The sequence below is a fragment of the Anomaloglossus baeobatrachus genome, chromosome 11, assembly GCF_048569485.1.
Source record: "Anomaloglossus baeobatrachus isolate aAnoBae1 chromosome 11, aAnoBae1.hap1, whole genome shotgun sequence".
In the NCBI taxonomy this organism is placed as follows: Eukaryota; Metazoa; Chordata; class Amphibia; order Anura; family Aromobatidae; genus Anomaloglossus; species Anomaloglossus baeobatrachus.
The window spans coordinates 104,416,642-104,439,330 of NC_134363.1; the positions used below are offsets into that span (position 1 = coordinate 104,416,642).

At 48.2% G+C, this 22,689-nt stretch overlaps 1 protein-coding gene across 2 annotated transcripts in view; it reads right to left on the bottom strand.

The window, feature by feature from the left end:
- TMEM25 (transmembrane protein 25) overlaps positions 1-22,689 on the bottom strand; it is a 218,853-nt gene that overhangs the window by 58,088 nt on the left and 138,076 nt on the right. For both annotated transcript variants that reach the window (XM_075327469.1, XM_075327468.1), the window contains 4 exons: positions 14,485-14,718; positions 5,294-5,530; positions 5,075-5,203; positions 4,931-4,958 (listed from right to left, as the gene is read on the bottom strand). In XM_075327469.1, the coding sequence (XP_075183584.1) occupies positions 4,931-4,958; positions 5,075-5,203; positions 5,294-5,530; positions 14,485-14,704 (614 nt within the window). In that variant the 5' untranslated portion in view covers positions 14,705-14,718. The remainder of the gene's footprint in view (positions 1-4,930; positions 4,959-5,074; positions 5,204-5,293; positions 5,531-14,484; positions 14,719-22,689) is intronic.

The following is a 22,689-nucleotide window of genomic DNA, read 5'->3' on the forward strand; positions in this document are numbered from 1 at the left end:
ACTTGTCAGCCAGGTTGCGTTGTTGGTGTCCAGGAACAAAAGGGTGGCAGAGTCCTGGAGTCCCTGCCCTTTATTTTCACGGGTCACATGCTGCAAATTCTTCACCCGCCCCCCCCTTGGTCTTTTGCGGGCACTCTCCTTTGCGGCTTGTTAGTTTCGTTTTATGACCTCGGGGTTCACCTTCCGGCCGTGTTCCCAGGGGGCGGGGCTTCAGCTTCACGCCCTTTCTCGGGGAAGAAGACGCTGGGCTGCAGTTTTCGCGCCTAAAAATGGCGGAAAAAATGGTGACTTCTGAAAAGTTTTCAACAGATCACCGCTGACTGTCCAATTCAAGGCGCACTTCCACCAGGTAAGTGGACGGGTAAGTATCCTGTTCGTGACGCCAAGTTTTTGGGTGTGCCGTCCCCATGCCAGCAGCCGCCGCTGCTCGGATCTGGGCCTCCTAAGGGGGTGGCTCGAGGGTCTCCGGACCCGGGAGTCTCGCGGACACGCCGAATAAATGGGGGGGGACGTAGATGTACGGGCTAGGCCGTATTAGGTTTGTTACGCCACCCACGGTGTGTGGTGAGGCGGGACACCACCGCTGCTGTTATGGGGCACCCGGGGGAGATGTAGTGGCAGCTGGATGTTAACCCCTCCGTGGGTAGGGATGGTTGCCCCGGGGCCCAGTGTCTCTGTGCAGGGTATAGCAACAACAGGGGAATGTTTTGGTTACTCACAGTAAATGAACCACACGAGTCTTTGGTAAACCAAGGTGCTGGTGGCCAGCCACTGCGGCTGGTTGCATTCAGGTCCCCCACTCAGGCTGGTGATCTCTGTCCTTTTCCTCTGCACTGACTTTGTGTATGGTGGAATGACTGGTCTGGAACTCAGGAGCCGCTCCCGGCTGGATGTGGCCTAAGGAGCCGTGCCTGCAAACGCTGGCCCGTGGGATCTATGGGCCTTGGCGGTGACCTCCTATCCCTATCGGTGGGCTGTTGTCTTCTATGAGGGACTTTGGGTGGGACAGGACCTCTTGTCCTGGCCTCAATCAGTTAATTAACCAGGCCGCTGGTTTCCGGTCCTGGCTTCAGGGTCCGAGTACCCCCCTTTGTGCTCCGGTTTCCGGGTCGGTTCCCCGTGTCGGTACCAGCGGGCTACAACCCTGTCCTGGCCCACCTCGGTTCTGCCGAACCATCTTCCAGTCTCCTGCTGACGGAGACCACTGTCTGCCAGCTAGCCAAAGGCACCAGGGCTCCTACCCCGGCACCATTCAACTTGAACCTCCCCTGCTGGAGCTACGCCTAGCTCCAGCCCACACTCCTCTCAACTTGAACTACCAAACCTATCTGCTTGTTTTCCCGCCCCGGGCTGTCTAGACCCCTGGGTGGGCGTGTCCAACCACCTGGTCCCGCCCACTGGTGTATCTATCTTTCCCTAAGGGGGGGGTGACTAAGGTTTCAGGTCGGCTAAGTGTTTCCTAGTGAGGGAAGGGTGTTATGCAGGGGCCCATCTGTGACTACCTGGTTTTGCCAGGGCGTCACAGAGGCATTTCCACTGAAGTTGGATCAGCCCGTAAGTTCATTTTCCACTTTGATTTTGAATATCATTCCAAATCTAGACATCCATGAGATATTAATTTTGATTTACAGTGATAATTTTTATGTTTTAATTTCTTAATGCATTCCACTATGTAATGAATATAGATTTGCAACTGGAATAGTTCATTCATTGAGATCTAGAATGTGGTATTTTAGTGTTCCCTTTATTTTTTTGGACAGTATATTTTCATCCACTTTCATCCACTTCTTCTATCTATCCAAACACAGATAATAATTCAGATATAACACAACCTATAAAATAAAAAATGGTTTTGCTGACCAAACCGACCAATCAGAGCTCAGTTTTCAGTTCATGAACAATACATCTCTCTAATGCTAAACCCATACATTTTTGAAAATTGAAAAAAAAAAAATGAAATTCTTTAACTGACAATCACATTTTCTTTTGCATCTTTTTGAAAGCTACTATTTTGTTTAAGATGGAATCTGTGACCAGCTTTTTGCTATCCTGACATTAACATGATATTGGGGCAGAGACCCTAATTCCAGTGGTATAACTTACTGCAGTTAAAAAAAAAATCATTGTTTTATCTGTTGTAGATCTACCAGGTCTCTGAATGCTGAGCTCTGTATAACCCAACCCACACCACTGATAGGCAGCTTTCTTTTTTATAAAAATTACAGCAAGCAGCCCAGGAAATGACATCCCTGGAAACAGGGTCTGCCCCTGTATTATGCTGCTCTCAGATTGGATAGCAAAAGCCTGGTGACAGATTCCCTTTAACAGTAAACCGTAACAGTACATTTAAATTAGGATACAACAGGACTCAAACACTGCCGATTTTATAATAGCCTTTTCCATATGTTCCTTTTATAACTACCATTTCCTCACTATTCTAATTGCCATTCAGTCATACCATGCACATTACGCTGACTAGACATGACATATCTATATCTAATATATACTATAGTGCCAACCATTGCCATCCAGTAGTACAGTCATTCCGGTCATATGATTGGACACTCCCATAAAACACTGTAATGCCAACCACTGCCATCACTTCCGGACTCATGGCTAGATATACCCAAAATACACTACATCAACTTTCAGCAACTGACGTCACTTCCAGTCTCATGGCCGTATCTGACATACAATGCTAAGCGACTTAATATATACCTCATATGTATCTGGCCAGATAATGTTTGGCTAACAAAAATAAGATAAAACATTCAAATGTTTATTATAAGCATATTAAAAGAGTTATATTAAAATATTAGTGAGTGCACAAACAACAGGTATCAAATAACAAAACTAAATCTTGGGACTCCTGAGAAAAAGCTCTGTGCGAAACGTCCGTCTGGGTCTGTGGGTCTTCAATTGGTGGAAGGCTTTGCTTTATATGATATGTGATACATTTTTAATTATCTTATTTATTATTGCATTTGGCTATTATATCTTATATTAATTTGATATTAAAAATATTATGACACCATTATTCATATGTATGACATAATTTCCACCATCCAGATTTACTTTTGTTATTTGATATCTGTTGTTTGTGCACTCCTTACTATTTTAATATAACTCTTATAATATGCTTATAATAAACATTTGAATGTTTTATCTATTTTTTTATCTTTCATCATTTCTTTGTGTGGTTCTAATCTGTTAAGGTGAAAATCCCTATATTATTTTGGATAATAGTTTGTGTATTATATGTTTTGTGTATTATATGTTTGGATATGTATACACTGCAAACAGTGGTTAACCATACTGCTTATATTCTTCTATGTCCATACTATGAAACAGTTTTATTTTTGGGAATCTTTTTGTTTTCTTTTTTTTTCTACGTATTATTATATACTATATGTTCTTTTCTTTATAGTGTTAATTTCAAAAAGGTCACAAAATTGACCGAAACATCACTGTCCCACACAGCATATGTTGGACTATTGAAATAAAAAGCACCAATTATTTAAAACATATCCCTGTTGTTCAGTGCTGGATTTGATTTTTTTTTTTTAGCTGCTACAAAAAGCTAGGATAATACTCCAACTTGCAGAATTCTACATAAGGTTTATCTGTGCTCTCAGCTGCTGAAGTGGCTCCATGTAAAGAACCTCTGTGTTAGGCCTAAGCCACACGGCATGAAAATCGGAACGAGTGGAGTGCGATAAAACATCACATTCCACTCGGACCAATATTAACCTATGTGCCAGCACCCATGAATGATTATTTTCTCAGCCCTAATTGGACCGAGAAAACAGGCGCAGCATGCTGTGGGTGCAATGCGATTCTTGTTTCTCTTGCACCCATTCAAGTCTATGGGGTGAGAGAAAAATTGCACTGCACTCACATTACACCGATGTAATGCGAGTGCAAAGCGAGAATGGCAATAGCCGACAATGGAGGAGAGAAGGAGATAAATCCCTCCCTCTCCTCCACAGCGCGGCCCTCCCCTCTTAAGCGACGGCACTCCCCTCCTCAGTGCTAGCCCGCCTCTCCTCACTGCCGGGCCGCCCCCTGCAGCTGTGGTCCGATCGCATGATCGGACCTCAGTCGCAATGACACTCGCACGACACTCTGCTCCCGCTGGCAGCACAGAGGGAGCCGAGTGTAATGCGAGGATCGCAGTAGTCCCCATGTGGCCCCGGCCTTAATAGGTGTCTTGAGATGTCGGCATCCCCTGGTCATGCAAAAGGTCCAATGCAAGTACTATCCAAGATGCAGTGGGTTCAGCAACAAAAGCTGTCTTGTCTGTCTACTTCCTTGGTCTCATCTTGATATACCAATCATTGTCCACTCATCTCAAATAGTGATTGCCTGGTGGGCATTTTCAGAGTGATGAGACTGGACCGGGAAGCTGAGACCAGATCAGCTTTTTTTTTTTACTTTAAAGAGAATCTGTTAGGAGGTTTTTGCTACCTCATCTGAGAGCAGCATAATGTAGGCAAAGAGATTCTAAATCTAACAATGTATCACTTAGATTACTGGCTGCAGCCATTCTGACACGGTGAAAGATATTATTTTTAACATGTAGCAGAGCTCTGGGAGCTGTCCCCACCCTCAAGCTGCTAATCAGATAAGGAGGCGGAGTCAGACTACTGCTCAGTTCTGCTCAGACCCACTAATGATAATTTAAGTGTCTTAGCTTTAATATTGCAGGTAAACAAAAACACACTTTAAGATAAGAGACACTGGCTGTAAACTGCATGTTAACTTTTACAGCATGCTGTCTTCAGATTACATAGCAAAAATGTCCTGACAGAGTCCCTTTAAGCCCCCTTCAAAAATAATTCTAATTAGCTGGACAACTCCTTTAAGTAATAGATATCTACGGACCCAGCATAATGTGAGTGTAGCTAGACATGAAGAGTTCGTTTCTCACCTTAGTGTTAGTTGGTTTCCCAGAAGATCTAAAAAAGAAAGATTATTTGTAAGTTTGGGAAGAGGAGCATTCTGATTCCCCCACACATCCTACCTCCCTACAATGCTTCCTTATTTTACTAGGACAACGTCTTGTAACACTCACATTTGTTTCTTTTCCTTTTCAGTACAAGGCAACAGACTAGGGCATTAGCCATAATAATCCCAGCAAGTAGTGCAGACCCTGCCACAATCAGATGCAACAGTGGGAGCTCTACCCTGATTGACAGGAGATCTACGATTTAAAGAAAGAGTGGAATTATTGCTCAGACAGTTGTAGAAGTATAATGAATATATGGCTACAAACCAGGTTTAGGTAACTCACCCGCTGATGTAACAGATGAATGATTGACTTCACTTTGATTGGTGTTAACCTTTACCCTCAGGCTACCATTGCCATCTATACTACGAGTGTCCAACAGAAGAAAGCGTGAAGAATTAGGAAAGAATCGTCCATCTTGCTCTCGAAGGGGAAAGCCAGAGGAAGGCTGATTCTGGATCACTAGTAGAAGTAGGAGGGATAGTCCAGAGACATGGGGTGCACTTTGGGAGTCTAGAGGGACTGAGAGGTATAAAGTGTCAATGTATTTATCATAGATTACAGCTATACACTCTGAAGATATTTGTGCCCTCACAGTATACATTTCCATTATGCAATCCACTGATGCCTAGTTTTAGAATAACTATTTGACTAACCTAGAAAATATTATACTTTTCTAATAAACTATTCTCATTTCTGTTAGGACATGCATCTCTTTTCGGAAATAGTAAATATATTTTTGAAACTGAGGCTTTGTGATCACTTAACTTTAACAACCCATATCTTTGATCATATCTAACATTAACCATATGCTTCTTTTCATTCTAATGCAGAGGTTCCAAACCTTTCTAACCTTGAGATCCACATTCAGCTCTGAGAGATGGTTATGAGCTACCTCCAGCCACCGCCCAGTAGTCACATCCAGAGCCCCCATTGTATTATGACAGCCAAAGATTTTCCAGAGAAATCATATCAAGGCAGTATGCCAAGATCCAGGGATTCCTACCTTGCCCCTATTGAGATCTTCTCTTCTGTACAGGGCTACACAAAAAAGGCACCATCTGGAGACCTGATCTTCTTAGATATTTGCTAGACCTGGTTCTTATGCACCAAGCTAGAAGACACTTATGGGCCACACATCATGGGCCCACGAGCCACAGGTTGGGGACCCCTTCTCTAATAAATAAAGTGTCACCATCTTTAGCTAAACCTCTTTTTGACAACTATAAAACATAATCTACACAATAGATCAGGAATCTATCAAGACTAGAGATGAGCGAACCGGCCGTGGTTCGGCTCGAGTTCGGTTCGCCGAACGGAGGTCTCGTTCGAGTTCGGTTCAGCGAACCGGTTCGGCGAACCACTCGAACCGCATAGGAAACAATAGGAGGCAATCACAAACACATAAAAACACATTATAAATGTACACATACAGTTAATAAACATTGCCATAACACTTACCGGTCACCGCGATCCCTCCTGCACTCTGTCTCCTGCTATTCCATCCGATGATCGCTGAATCCTCCCAGTAACCAGCACTGCCAGCAGTGATGCAGGACCTATCGTGACGTTAAAAATAGCCATGTGACCAGTCACGTGCCTGTTATCTCATTGGCTACAGACTGGTCACATGACTATGACGCATCATGTAGGACCGGTCATTGCATCTCTCTGTTACACGGTGCACGTTTGTGTATCGCCGTGTACCGGCGACATGCTCTAGCTCGACTCCCCGCTCTGCTTCCCTGTTCCCTTAAGGTACCGTCACACTAAGCGACGCTCCAGCGATCCCACCAGCAAACTGACCTGGCAGGGATCGCTGGAGCGTCGCTACACGGGTTGCTGGTGAGCTGTCACACAGGCAGATCTCACCAGCAACCAGTGACCACAGCCCCCAGCCAGCAGCACGCGTGGAAGCGATGCTGCGCTTGGTAACTAAGGTAAATATCGGGTAACCAACCCGATATTTACCTTGGTTACCAGCGCACACCGCTTAGCGCTGGCTCCCTGCTCTCCTAGCCAGAGTACACATCGGGTTAATTTAACCCGATGTGTAGTCTGGCTATGTGTGCAGGGGGCAGGCACTGGCAGCGTGAGAGCGGCGGACGCTGGTAACTACGGTAAACATCGGGTAACCAAGGAAAGGGCTTCTGGGTTACCCGATGTTTACCGTAGTTACCAGCGTCTGCAGAAGCCGGCTGCTGACCGGCTGACACAGCCGGTCAATCACGGAGATCACCGTTGCCGTAGCAACGCGCTTGGTAGCGGTGACGGGGACGTCCCGCTACCAGCACGCAGCGGCACCGGAATCACTTGATCGGAGCAGCGTTGCTATGGCAACCCGTGCCACCGCTTACAGCGGGAGCCTGTGGTCACTCTCACAGAGTGATTTCTGCACGGAGCACAGCGTCTTCCCCCATGCAGCTGTGCTGTCTGATGGAGCAGACAGAGCTGCATGTGTTGAAGGGGAAAGAAGACAGAAAAGCAGGATCGTGGAGGGCTGACAAGGGGTAATAAAGATGGAGTCTCTAATATGTCTGTGTATTTATTTCTATTAAAGTATTTTTTCTCTGTGTGGTGTTTTTTTTAACCCTTTATTGGAGATTCTTAATGGCCGGGTCAAACGTGCCTGACATTAAGAATCTCTGGCTTAATACTGGCTAGTAAAACAAAGCCAGTATTAACTCATGATTACCCAACAAGCCACCCGACTCCAGGGCTGTTGGAAGAGTTGGATACAGCGCCAGATGATGGCGCTTCTATGAGAGCGCCATTTTCTAGGGCGGCTGCGGACTGCAATTCGCAGCAGAGGGGCCCAGAAACCTCGGGCTAACCTGTGCTGTGGATTCCAATCCCCAGCTGCCTAGTTGTACCCGGCTGGACACAAAAGTGGGGCGAAGCCTACGTCGTTTTTTTTTGTTTTTTTAAGTATTTCATAAAATTCGTGAATTAATTAAAAAAAGGGCTTCCCTATATTTTTAGTTCCCAGCCGGGTACAAATAGGCAGCTGGTGGTTACGGGCAGCCCGTACCTGCCTGCTGTACCTGGCTAGCATACAAAAATATGGCGAAGCGCACGTCATTTTTTTTGTAGTTTTTTGGCAAAAAAAATAAAAAATGCTTCCCTGGATTTTCCATTGCCAGTGAAGGTAACACCAAGCAGTGGGGGTTAGCAGCCAGTAGCTGCTTGGATTACCCTTAGCTAGCAATACAAAAAATGCAGCGGGAGCCCATATATATTTTTTTTAATTATTTATTTAAATAACTAAAAACAAAAAGGGCTTCCCTCTATTTTGATTGCCTGACATGACAGTGCTGTAAAAATAAATCTTTAAAAAAAATGACGTAGCGCTCCGCGGTATTTTTGATTCTCAGTGCAGATAAAGCAGACAGCTATGGGTTGCCAACCCCATCTGCCTGGCGTTACCTTGGCTGGCAATCAAAATACAGGGAAGCCCATTAATTTTTTTTTATTTAAAAAATAGTTAAAAAAAAAATGATGTTAGGTCCCCCCATTTTTGATAGCCAGCTAGGGTAAAGCAGAAGGCTGTAGCCTGAAAACCACAGCTGGCAGCTTTACCGTGGTTGGGGATCCAATGTGGAGGTCACCCCAGGCTCTTTTTTTATAATTATTTTATAAATAATAATAATTACAAAAAAAAAAGTAGGGTCCCCCCCAAATTGGATCACCAGCCAAGGTAAAGCGGACAGCTGTGGTCTGGTATTCTCAGGGTGGGAAGGTCCATAGTTATTGGGCCTTCACAGCCTAAAAATAGCAGGCCACAGGCACCCCAGACGTGGCGCATCCACTAGATGCGCCAATCCTGGCGCTTCACCACAGCTCATCCCGTGCCCTGGTGCAGTGGCAAACAGGGTAATAAATGGGGTTGATACTAGTTGTAAAGTCACCTGACATCAAGGCCAGCAGTTTGTGATGTCATGGTGTCTATCAGATACCCGACATCACAAACTGTCAGTACTAACAAAAAAAAAAAAAAAAAAAAAATCGACAAAAAAATTTATTTGAAAGAAAACTCCCCAAAACATTCCCTCTTTCACAAATTTATTGTAAGGAAAAAACGGGAACGTATCCCCCATTTTCTAGGAGTGCAGACCCTCCATGTGAGGAGTGTGGGTGCAATGAATCTGCACCCACTCTCCCCGGGTCCACAGCAGCAGAGTCCATGTCGTAACGGTTGCTACCAAAGCTGCAATGCCCTGCTCATGAGGTAAGGGCATGCCTAATCAGGAGAACTATTCTACATTTCCAAATATTGGTATTTGCTGATATTATTGCTATTCCACCTACTATATATTGGGGATAGGATCTTGGAGATGGAATACCCCTTTAAGTCCAGTTATCAAGCTGAATGAATACTAAACAACAGAGCTCGCTATTTAGATGTGTTTTCTTGTGGCGTATAACGGATTCTCATGTTTGGTAGTCGTTCAGCAGGGCAACTATAAAATCAAATGCCTCCATTTGGAAATGTAGTATATAGCTCTCCTGATCAACTATGTTCCTTACCTCATAAGCAGGGCATTGCAGTAATAATAATAATTTATTCAGCGCTATTAATTCCATAGCGCTTTGCATACATTGGGAAGTGTTCATTGGGCCCATTGGGGCTCACAATCTAAATTCCCTATCTGTATGTCTTTGGAGTGTGGGAGGAAACCCACGCAAACACGGGGAGAACATACAAACTCCTTGCAGATGGTGTCCTTGGTGAGAATTGAACCCAGGACTTCAGCGCTGCAAGACTGCAGTGCTAACCACAGAGCCACCGTGCCACCCATTTAGCTTACAGATGCATAACCACCACTAACTGTGTCTGAACACAGGAACTTGAGCTGACAGCCGCTCTGTGCATGCGGCAGCGTCTATTGTGAAGGAGAGGGCCGCGGGGGATCAACGCTGCACAGGTACCGTGGGACACCGGGGAACACCGGTGGGGTTATAGGGGGTGACCTGGCAGGGCCTGGGGAGGAGTTTTCTGTCGCATGTGTCATGGCACATGTGACAGAAATCAGAGGAGTAGGGTGAATGCGGCCGGCGCGCTGCTGTGCGCGCGGCCATCTTGGATTTCTGGGAGGGCATCAGGGGGGGCACTCTGGCGACACCGGGGGACCGGGTAGGAGATTTATCATGTTTGTTCATGCCAGATGGGAGATAAATATTTTTTTACCGACACTGTCATTTACTCTAACGTGATCATCGGTGTACGGTGTATACCTGTGATCACGTGAGCGGGACCGGAAAAACTGTCCTGAATCAGGATCTCCAGGGTCTCAGCTACGCCTGAAACCCCGGAGATTTTCTGACGCTGGGGGGCGCTATTCACTTATTTCTGCCTGCTGTTTATAAACGGCAGATCAGAATAAGGCTACATTAACACGACCGATCCATTTTTGCAGTCTGCAAAAAACAGTCCGTTTTTTCACGGGTGCATCCGTGTGGCATCCGTTTCCGTTCCGTAGACGGTCCGTATGTCATCTGTTTGTCATCCGTGTGCCTTCTGTTTTTTTTGCGTACTGCAAAAAAACTGAAGGAGAGAAAATACATAAATTTACCCAGGATCCATAGCTTCAACCCACATGAGGCGGTCACATGTTCACTCCAGTGCCATTTTCTACTGCTTTTCACAGCGTAGAGCGCTCTGGTGATTTTACAGTGCTTGTACACTTCATATCAGTATTTTCTGTCATTATAATGGCAGAAAGACACATAATGTCCCACTCTCCTGCATTTTGTAATTTTGCACCCTTTGGTGCCTTTCATGTGGCACTAAGGGGTGCTTAGCTTTGTATTTAGCCAAATATATGAAAAAAAAAAAAATGACGTAGGGTTCCCCCTATTTTTGTAGCCAGCTAGGGTAAAGCAGACGGCTGCAGCCTGCAGACCACAGCTGGCAGCTTCACCTTGGCTGGTAATCCAAAACTGAGGCACCCCAAGCTGTTATTTTAAATTAAATAAATAATTTAAAAATAAAAACACGTAGGGGTCCCCCCAAAATTGGATCACCAGCCAAGGTAAAGCAGACAGCTGGGGTCTGATATTCTCAGACTAGGGAGGTCCATGGTTATTGGACTCTCCCCAGCCTAAAAAGAGCAGGCCGCAGCCGTCCCAGAAGTGGCACATCCATTAGATGCGCCAATCCTGGTGCTTCGCTCCAGCTCATCCCGTGCCCTGGTGCGGTGGCAAACGGGGTAATATATGGGGTTAATACCAGATGTGTAATGAGGCACTTCCGCCCCTGCCTCCACCCCGCTGAGGAAGCGACAGCGACACGCGTACGGGACTGGGAGCTGCAATCTTTCCCCCACTCTGTGTGCCCTTTGCCAGCACTGTTAAGATATGGGTAAGTCTTATATACATAGTTTGTGTCACGGTGTTTACCACTCTGACTAAAGGCCCCGTCACACTAAGCAACATCGCTAGCAACATCGCTGCTAACGAACAACTTTTGTGACGTTGCTAGCGATGTTGCTGTGTGTGACATCCAGCAACAACCTGGCCCCTGCTGTGAGGTCGTTGGTTGTTGCTGAATGTCCTGGGCCATTTTTTAGTTGTTGCTGTCCCGCTGTGAAGCACAGATTGCTGTGTGTGACAGCGAGACAGCAGCAACTAAATGTGCAGGCAGCAGGAGCCGGCTTCTGCGGAGGCTGGTAACCACAGTAAACGTCGGGTAACCAAGAAGCCCTGTCCTTGATTACCCGATATTTACCTTTGTTACCAGCCTCTGCCGCTCTCACTGTCAGTGCCGGCTCCTGCTCTGTGCACATGTAGCTGCAGGACACATCGGGTTAATTAACCCGATGTGTGCTGTAGCTAGGAGAGCAGGGAGCCAGCGCTAAGCATTGTGCGCTGCTCCCTGCTCTGTGCACATTTAGCTGCAGCACACATCGGGTAATTAACCCGATGTGTGCTGTAACTAGGAGAGCAGGGAGCCAGCGCTCAGTGTGCGCTGCTCCCTGTTCTCTGCACGTGTAGCTCCGTGCGCTGGTAACCAAGGTAAATATTGGGTTGGTTACCCGATATTTACCTTAGTTACCAAGCGCAGCATCTTCCACGCGGCGCTGGGGGCTGGTCACTGGTTGCTGGTGAGCTCACCAGCAACTCGTGTAGCCACGCTCCAGCGATCCCTGCCAGGTCAGGTTGCTGGTGGGATCGCTGGAGCGTCGCAGTGTGACATCTCACCAGCAACCTCCTAGGAACTTACCAGCGATCCCTATCGTTGTTGGGATCGCTGGTAAGTTGCTTAGTGTGACTGGACCTTAAGCCCTGTTTCTGGCCAATGCTGGGTTTATTATGGTCTCTATTTATATACAGCAGATTATAGGATATATGCATAGCTGCAGTGAGTGATTAGATTATATCTGCTGCTTACCTTTGTGATTCAGGTAAACTTTTTTCCTTGAATCAAATATTTGGGCACCTGATTATTTATATGTGGGGGATGATTTCTTGGTAGAAGTCCTCCTGTATATGTACCTACCTATTGATGAAATCATTGTATTTTAATAAACTGTGTGTTTTTTCTACATGTTTAATAAAATTATCATTTTTTAATGAAAAAAGTACTCCGGTTTGTATGTGTTGTTTCGACACATCTTTTTTTGGAACAGATGTGTAATGTCACCTGGCACCAAGCCCTGGGGTTGGTGAGGTCAGGCGTCTATCAGATACCCGACATCACCAACCCAGTCAGTAATAAAAAAAAATAGACGACAAACACATTTTTATTTGAAAAAACACTCCCCAATACATTCCCTCTTTAACCAATTTATTAGAAAGAAAAACAAATCCAGGTCTGGTGTAATCCAAGGGGTTGCCATGACGATCCACACTGTCCCAGTCAATGAAGAGCAGGATGTTCCCCATTGGCTGGGAGAGCAATGCAGTGACCTGAGCTAACATCAATGGGTCAGCCCAGGTCACTGCAGGGGGTGACAAGTGCTGCTGTCAGCAAGGTACATTACCTGCGCTGATCTCCTGCACTACTGACAGCACCTGTCACTGAGTTCAACGACCTTCACAGCCAAGTATCGCGAGAGGCCCGTGACATCACCGCTAGTCAGTCTCGGGTCGGAAGCGAGAGAAGGTGATGTGACAAGCGGCGGCCATGGAGGACAGTGACAGCGCTGAGGTCGGGACTTCATCACTGCAGGTAAGCCGAGCGGGACCATGTGTGCAGAGTGCCAGGTGGGCGGAACCTAGCGGGGTAATGTGTGCAGAGTGCCAGGTGGGCGGAGCCTAGCGGGACCATGTGTGCAGAGTGCCAGGTGGGCGGAGCCTAGCGGGGTAATGTGTGCAGAGTGCCAGGTGGGCGGAGCCTAGCGGTGTAATGTGTGCAGAGTCCAGGTGGGCGGAGCCTAGCAGCGCCATGTGTGCAGAGTGCCAGGTGGCGGAGCCTAGCGGGACCATGTGTGCAGAGTGTCAGGTGGGCGGAGCCTAGCGGGGTAATGTGTGCAGAGTGCCAGGTGGGCGGAGCCTAGCGGGGTAATGTGTGCAGAGTGCCAGGTGGGCGGAGCCTAGGGGGGCAATGTGTGCAGAGTGCCAGGTGGGCGGAGCCTAGCGGGACCATGTGTGCAGAGAGACAGGTGGGCGGAGCCTAGCGGGGTAATGTGTGCAGAGTGTCAGGTGGGTGGAGCCTAGCAGGACGATGTGTGCAGAGTGCCAGGTGGGTGGAGCCTAGCAGCGCCATGTGTGCAGAGTGCCAGGTGGGCGGAGCCTAGCGGGGCAATGTGTGCAAAGTTCCAGGTGGGCGGAGCCTAGCAGGACCATGTATGCAGAGTGCCAGGTGGGCAGAGCCATGTGTGCTGGCGGCGGAGTGAGAAGTGGGTGGAGCCTAGCGGGGTCATGTGGTGCTGAGGATGTCAGTGTCATGGACTGCATGGCTGGGGACAGGTGAGTGTGAGTGTGTGTGTGTATGTATGTGTACATGCCGCGTGCAGGAGGGGGCGGAGCGAGCTGAGCGGGGAAGTGTCGGCTTCCTGCACACGTAACTAGGATAAATATCGGGTTACTAACCAAAGCGCTTTGCTTGGATACCCGATGTTTATCTTGGTTACCAGCTTCTGGCAGGCTGCCAGCGATGGCTCCTGCACACTGTAGCTGTAAAAAGCCCTGCTTTTTGCTGCTAGAACCGTTCTCGAACGTAACTAGAACTATCGAACTTTAGCAAAAAGCTCGAGTTCTAGTTCGATCTAGAACACCCCCCAAAATCGAACCGCGCTCAAAGTCAACTGGAGCTGCAACCATAACACACCTCTATTTTAGTTCTATGCCTCGGTATGGAGAAGGGATTCCCCCTTGTATTAGTTAATGTTTCTGTGAAGGCATTGCATTTAATATATTTTTTTAATGTTACACAAAATATTTTATCTTAAATGTAAATGCTAAAAACATTTCAGTACCAATTTACTTGCCAAGGTAAACTCAGGACACCTCTCAGGTAGATCCCCAGTACTCACAGTGAATGCTCAGCAGCTCTTCATCTTTGCCTTTTGTTCCATTACAATTTTCTCCAATAATCTCTGCAAGGGACAGGCTGCTTGTACTCCCAGGGGTGACTGGTAGCATAAATGGGGGCTCTCTACCAAGCCCTACTTCCTGCTTTACACCATTCAAGTACCAAGTAAAGGTAGATCCACTGGCTTCACATGACGCTCCATGAGCTTCATTTTTTAACATTGGCTTCCCGAGGACTGGAATAAGTATGAAAATGAGAAATATGATTGGAACACGCATACATGGTGTTTAGATATGTGGAAGAATAATAATAATAATAATAATAATAATAATAATAATAAACTCTTCAACATTGAAATTGCAACACCAAGAAGGAAAAGTTGTGGACATGGAAATCACAGGATCAATGGACAGTTTGACCCCTTCACCCCCAGCGATTTTCTGTTTATTCCTCCCCTTCTTACAAGAGGCATAACTTTTTTTTATTTTTCAGGCAATATAGCCATATGAGGGCTTGTTTTTTGTGGGACGAGTTGTACTTTTGAATGACACTATATTGTATTGGAAAATGGGAATTAAATTCCAAGTGTGAAATTACAAAAAAAAGTGCAATTCCACAAGGGATTTTAATTTATGATGTTCACTATATGGTAAAACTGACCCGACATTTGCTTGGATCACCTCTTTTTGTATTTGATTGCAATGTTACAGCAACCAAGAAATCGTAATTCTGGCACTTTTTTTTTTATCGTTACGCCCTTTACTGATCAGATTAATTTATTTTATATTTTGATAGATCGGGCATTTCTGAATATGGTGATACCACAATATGTGTATATTTTTAATTGTTTCATTTTCAATTGGGCAAAAGGGGGGTGATTAATAATAATAATAATAACTTGTATTTATTTAGCGCCAGACATATTCCACAGCATTTTACAATTCAGAGGGGGCAGACCATATTAGACATTACAGAGTAACAAAATTTAAACAGATACCAAGATGAGTGAGGGTCCTGCACGTTGCTTACTATCTATGAGATTTGAACTTTTATGATTATTTAATTTTTTTCAGGCTTTTAAAAAACTTTCTTTTTCCACTTTTTATTGTTTTTAATAGTCCTCTTAGGGGACTTGGAGCTGTTATCTTCTGATGGCTTGTGCTGTATAGAGCAGGGCATCAACACTAGCACCGCCCTGTACAGCACAAATGCTGTCTTACTGTGAATGCCGATGTGACGCTCTGGCAAAACAAGGTAGTCACAGATAGGCCCCCACATAACACCATCTCCCACTTAGGAAACAGAAAGCCGACCTGAAACCCTAGTCACCCCCCCTTAGGGAAAGATAGTCACACCAGTGGGCGGGACCAGGTGGTTGGACACGCCCACCCAGGGGTCTAGACAGCTGGGGCGGGAAAACAAGTGTGCCGCCCCATGCTTGGCTGCAACCGAGCCGCTCGGGTCCGGACCTTCAGTGGGTGGCGCGAGGGTCTCCGGACCCGGGGGTCCTGCGGTCACTGTGACCAAAAAGGGGTTGGCGGTTTGGGGACGTAGGTGTGCGGCCGGAGCCATGTATTAAGTTTGTGACGCCACCTACAGGATGTAGTGAAGGTGAACACCACCGCTGCAGTTACGGGGCACCCGGGGGAGATGGTATGCAGCAAGTTGTTAACCCCTCCGTGGGCAGGGATGATGGCCCCGGGACCCGTTGGGGGTGTTTTGACGGTGCAGGGAGATGGGCGGCCAGAGGACACTGGTGTACTCACTATTAGAATGAAACACTTGAGTCTCTGGTAAACCAAGATGATGGTGGTCGGTGCCCGCAGCCAGCTGCAGTCGGGTTCCCCCACCTGGTTGGTGGTCTCTGCCTTTCTCCTGCACCTGTTTGAGTTGTTGGACTACCTGCGCTTGCAGCATCAGGAGTCCGCTCCCCGGCTTGTGGATGTTGGAAGAGCCCATTTGCCCGCAGATGGTGGCCCGTGGGATCTCTGAGCCTTGGCGGTGGCTTTCTATCCCCCTCGTTGGGCTGTTGTCTTCTATGAGGGACTTTGGGTGGGAAAGGACGTAAAGTCCAGACCGCAATCAGTTAATTAACTCAATCCAGTAGTTTCTAGACCTCGTTTTATGGTCTGAGTACCCCCTCTTGTGCTCCGGTTTCCGATTCGGTTCCCCGGGTTGGTACCGGCGGGCCACTACCCTGTCCCAGTCCACCACGGTTCCACCGAGCTGTCTTACCGGCTCCTGTAGACAGAGGCCTCTGTATGTCTCCTAACCAAAGGTGCCCGGGCTCCAATCCCGGCACCTGTCAGTCTGTCACAGGCCTGTCACACAGGCCTGGCCTCCTCCACTCCACTATCAAACTGCACTCAATTGAACTGTGTTTTCCTGCCTCAGGCTCTCTGAACTCCTCGGTAGGCGTGTCCAACCACCTAGATCCGCCCCCTGGTGTGTCCATTAAGCACTGAGGGAGGTGACTAGGGTTTATTGTGGTTGGCTGGTGTTACCTAGTGAGGGGACTGGTGTTGTGCGGGGCTCTATCTGTGACTACCTGGCTTGTCCAGGGCATCACACAAGCAGTTTAGTTTAGTTTGGAGAGGAGTGTGGACTGAAGTGTAGCTCCAGCAGAAAAAGTTCAAGTTGAACGGTGCCAGGGTAGGAGCCCTGGTACCTTGGCTAGGAGGCAGACGGTGGTCTCCGTCAGCAGGAGATGGGAAGACGGCTCGGCAGAACCGAGGTGGACTGGGACAGGGTTGTAGCACGCCGGTACCAACACGGGGAACCAACCCGGAAACCGGAGCACAAAGTGGGGGTACTTGGACCCTGACGACAGGACGGGAAACCAACGGCTTGGTTAATTAACTGATTGAGGCCAGGAATAGAGGTCCTGTCCCACCCAAAGTCCCTCATAGAAGACAACAGCCCACTGATAGGGATAGGAGGTCACCGCAAGGGCCCATAGATCCCACGGGCCAGCGTCTACGGGCACGGCTCCTCAGGCCACATCCAGCCGGGAGCGGACTCCTGAGTTCCAGACTGGGAAGTCCACCTACACAAAGTCAGTGCAGAGGAAAAGGATAGACCACCAGCCCGGGTGGGGGATCCGAATGCAACCGGCCGCGGCGCCGGCCCCCAGCATCTTGGTTTACCAGAGACTCGTGTGATTTATTGACTGTGAGTAATCAAGCATCCCCTTGCTGTCGCTATACCCTGCACAGAGACACTGGGTCCCGGGGCAACCATCCCTACCCACGGAGGGGTTAACAACCAGCTGCCACTACATCTCCCCCAGGTGCCCCATAACAGCAGCGGTGGTGTCCCAACTCACCACACACCGTGGATGGCATCACAAACTTAATACAGCCTAGCCCGTACATCTACGTCCCCCCATTTATTCAGCATGTCCGCGAGACCCCCCGGGTCCGGAGTCCCTCGAGCCACCCCCTTACGAGGTCCGGATCAGAGCAGCGGCGGCTGCTGGCATGGGGGCGGCACACTGACGCTCACAGGAAATACATCCCGACAGTGACAGGGGTCATCGCCTGACCCCCCTAGTTATCATAACAACCCATCGGGGCCCATGTGCTCAATCATGTCACAGGACCACTGATGGGTGCGGGGAATGACAAGCTCCCCACTGTTCCAGTTAGTAGGGAGGTGAGATCGGGTCCAGAGAGGTAGATCTGTGTGTCATCAGCATAGGGATGAAATTGAAAGCCATGGGACTCTGTGAGCTGTCCCAGGCCAAAGGTGTAGATGGAGAAGAGCAGGGATCCTAGAACTGAACCCTGAAGGACACCGACAGATAGAGGGTGAGATGAGGAGGTTGTGTGTGAATGGGAGATGCTAATGTCCGGGCCATTAAGTATGAAGAGATCCAAGATGTGGCCAAGTCTGTGATGCCAAGAGATGAGAGAACCTGTAATGAGAGGCAATGTTCCACTGTGTTGAAGGCAGAAGACAGGTCCTGGAGGAAAAGGACAGAGTAGTGTTGCTTGGCTTTAGCAGTTAGTAGATAATTGTTGACTTTAGTTATGGCAACTTAGATTGAATGATGCAGTCGGAAGCGAAATTGTAACCAGTCAACAAAGGAGCAGGAGGACAGACCAAGAAGGACATGCTGTTCTAGTCATTTTGAAGCATAGGGGGGGGAAGTGAAGTGTGGTGATAGCTAGACATAGAAGAAGGGTCAAGGGAGAGCTTTTTGAGAATGGGTGTGATTGAGGCATGTTTCAAACATGAAGGGAAGATACCAGTTGTTAGTCATAGATTGAAGAGATGGGTAAAGCCTGCTTTACACGCTGCAATATATCTTACAATGTGTCGGCGGGGTCACGTCGTAAGTGACGCACATCCGGCATTGTAAGTTACATTGCAGTGTGTGACAGGTACGTGCGATTGCGATTGAACATTAAAACGTTCATCGCATACACATAGTACCTGTCTCTAGAATTGCACGTCAGATTGTTCATCGTACCCGGGGTAGCACACATTGCAGTGTGTGACACCCCGGGAACGATGAACAGATCTGACCAGCGTCCTGCGGCTCCCGGCCCACAATACGGAAGGAAGGAGGTGGGCGGGATGCCCCTCCGCTTCTATTGGCCGGCTGCTGCGTGACGTCGATGTGACGCCGAACGTCCCTCCCACTCCAGGAAGTGGACGTTTGCCGCCCACATCGAGGTCATATGGACGGGTAAGTACGTGTGACGGGGGTTAATCGTATGTGCGGCACGTTCAACAAATTGAACGAAATTGCAACGTGTAAAGCAGGCTTTAGGTTTGGGATGAAGACTAGTGCGAGGTTTGGGATGAAGTGGAACGGGACCAAGTCAGGTGCACAGGTGGTGAGTTGTGATCTGGAGCATAGAGAGGAAAGTTCATCAAAGTGTCATATCTTCAGTGTTGTCCCAAGAAAAGATATAAGAAGATATTTACAAAAATGTGTGGTGTGTACTGACATTTGTGATATCCTGTAGATGCTTTATCTCAATAGACATCAATTATATGTAACTTCTCTAAATTAAACCCCGGCCTCCTCCACCCCAGAATGTGAGGTTCTGCTCATCGGAAATCATGTTAAACTTTGTACCCCGACATGTACCAAGATAATTACCCCTTGACACCAACCACACATCCCACCTCCCTCTGCCCCACACATGATTAAATATGACCACCACATATACCATGCTGGAGGCTGCAATGAGCATTGTTTGTCTGTACACACAGGTTCAATACTTAGTACACATCACTATGGACAGAGCTGACTTATCCAGGTGCAAACGTTTTCCTGGCAGCAGCAAGTCCCCAGTTATCCTTGGGCCACGACTCAATAAAGTAGATCAGCAGTAACAGGGTGATGATTGTATGACGTGTCAGTTTTATCTTGTTATGGATCATCTAAATGGATCAGGGATGACTGCAGCATGGTATGTGAATCCTCGCTGATATATAATATTACTGTTGGTAGATATTGATCCTTGCTAAGAGCATAGGGGAAGATTATACTATCTTGTTCTGTTTTGTGTCCCTTCTCTTAGCTGCTGACCGGACGATTGTTCACCATTGTTATTTCTCACAACTCCCCTATACAAATGAACATTTGGCTTAGCTGAAAAGTCATGTTTTCAGAGGGAAGAAGGGAGAAAACGCTGTCAAACAGCCTCTCTCTGAAGTAACAAAGGGGGCAAGTGATAAAATTCAAACTGCAGGACCCTAATCCTTCCCGCCATCATGTTTCAGGGGAGAGTCGAGAATCCCGCATACATTACACTGTTTTATGACCCCACTGATATTTTCTCATTTACCACATTCTGAAGTTCTGTGGATAGGAACAACAAGTTTCCTCATTGCTATTTATATTTATATTTATTATTATTATTTATTACTATAGCGCCATTTATTCCATGGCACTTTACAAGTGAAAGAGGGTATATATACAACAATCATTAACAATACAAAACAGACTGGTATAGGAGGAGAGAGGACCCTGCCCGCGAGGGCTCACAGTCTACAGGGGATGGGTGAGGATACAGGAGGTGAGGAGAGAGCTGGTTGCGCAGTGGTGTACTGGACTGAGGGTTATTGTAGGTTGTAGGCTTGTTGGAAGAGATAGGTCTTCAGTTTCCTCTTGAAGCTTTCCATTGTAGGGGAGAGTCTGATATGCTGAGGTAGAGTGTTCCAGAGTATGGGGGAGGCACAAGAGAAATCTTGTACGCGATTGTGGGAAGAGGAGATAAGAGAAGAGTAGAGAAGAAGATCTTGTTAGGATCTGAGGTTGCGTGCAGGTAGGTACCGGGAGACTAGGTCACAGATGTAAGGAGGAGACAGGTTGTGAGTGGCTTTGTATGTCATGGTTAATGTTTTGAACTGGAGTCGTTGGGCGATGGGAAGCCAGTGAAGGGATTGGGAGAGTGGCGAGGCTGGGGAATAGCGAGGGGAAAGGTGGATTAAGTGGGCCGCAGAGTTTAGGATAGATTGGAGGGGTGCAAGAGTGTTGGAAGGGAGGCCAGAGAGCAGGAGGTTGTAGTAGTTGAGGCGGCAGATGATGAGGGCATGCAGTAATGTTTTTGCTCATTCTTGGCTTAGAAAAGCACGGATTCGGGAGATATTTATGAGTTGTAGTCTGCATGAGGTGAAGAGGGCTTGGATGTGTGGCTTGAAGGATAGAGCAGAGTCGAGGGTTACTCCAAGGCAACAAGCTTGTGAGACTGGGGAGAGTGAGCAAACATCAAGTTTGATGGAAAGGCTTGTTGGAGGAGTTGAGTGAGGTATATTTATTCATATACCTTTATTATGTCACTAGAAGGTGGCCCGATTCTAACGCATCGGGTATTCTAGAATTTATTGTGTAGTAAATGTATGTTTTTTGTTATATATATATATATCGATGTTGTTGTGTGTAGTTGCCAGTGTTTGTGTAGGGCACTGTAAATGTTCTGGGTGTTGTCTGGGTGGGGGTGTGTGTGAGAGCGGTGTTGTATGTGTGTTGTGTTGTGTGTGTTGCGTTCTTTGGAGCGCTCTGTGTCTACAGCGTTCGGTGTGTGTGGTGCTGTGTGTGTTGCGTGGTTTGAGTGGGTGTGGAGTGCGTCTGTGTGTTTTGGGGGAGGTATGTTTTGTGCAGTGTGTGTGTTGCGTGGTATGTGCGTATATTTGTGTATGCCGCGGTGTTTGTGTGTTGGGTGTTGTGTGTGTGCGGCGTTGTCTGTGTAGGGCGGTGTTTGTGGTTCCCAGTGTGTGTGGTGTGTTGTGCGGTGCGCGTGTGGTGCTGTGTGTGTGTTTTGGGGGAAGGTGTGCACCCCCATCGTGCTCCATCGCCCATGCTGCACACCCCCCATCATGCTCCATCCCCCATGCTGCGCACCCCCATCGTGCTCCATCCCCCATGTTGCGCACCCCCATCGTGCTCCATCCCCCATGCTGCGCACTCCCCATTGTGCTCCATCCCCCATGCTGCGCATCCCCATCGTGCTCCATCCCCCATGCTGAGCACCCCCCATCGTGCTCCATCCCCCATGCTGCGCACCCCCCATCGTGCTCCATCCCCCATGCTGCATACCCCCCATCGTGCTCCATCCCCCATGCTGCGCACCCCCCATCATGCTCCATCCCCAATGCTGCGCACCCCCCATCGTGCTTTATCCCCCATGCTGCGCACCCCCCATCGTGCTCCATCCCCCATGCTGCGCACTCCCCATCGTGCTCCATCCCCCATGCTGCGCACTCCCTATCGTGCTCCATCCCCCATGCTGCGCACTCCCCATCGTGCTCCATCCCCCATGCTGCGCACCCCCCATCGTGCTCCATCCCCCATGCTGTGCACCCCCCATCGTGCTCCATCCCCCATGCTGCGCGCCCCCCATCGTGCTCCATCCCCCATGCTGCGCACCCCCCATCGTGCTCCATCCCCCATGCTGTGCACCCCCCATCGTGCTCCATCCCCCATGCTGCGCGCCCCCCATCGTGCTCCATCCCCCATGCTGCGCACCCCCCCATTGTGCTCCATCCCCCATGCTGCGCACCTCCCCATCGTGCTCCATCCCCCATGCTGCGCACCCCCCATCGTGCTCCATCCCCCCTGCTGCGCACTCCCCATCATGCTCCATCCCCCATGCTGCGCACTCCCCATCGTGCTCCATCCCCCATGCTGTGCACTCCCCATCGTGCTCCATCCCCCATGCTGCGCACTCCCCATCATGCTCCATCCCCC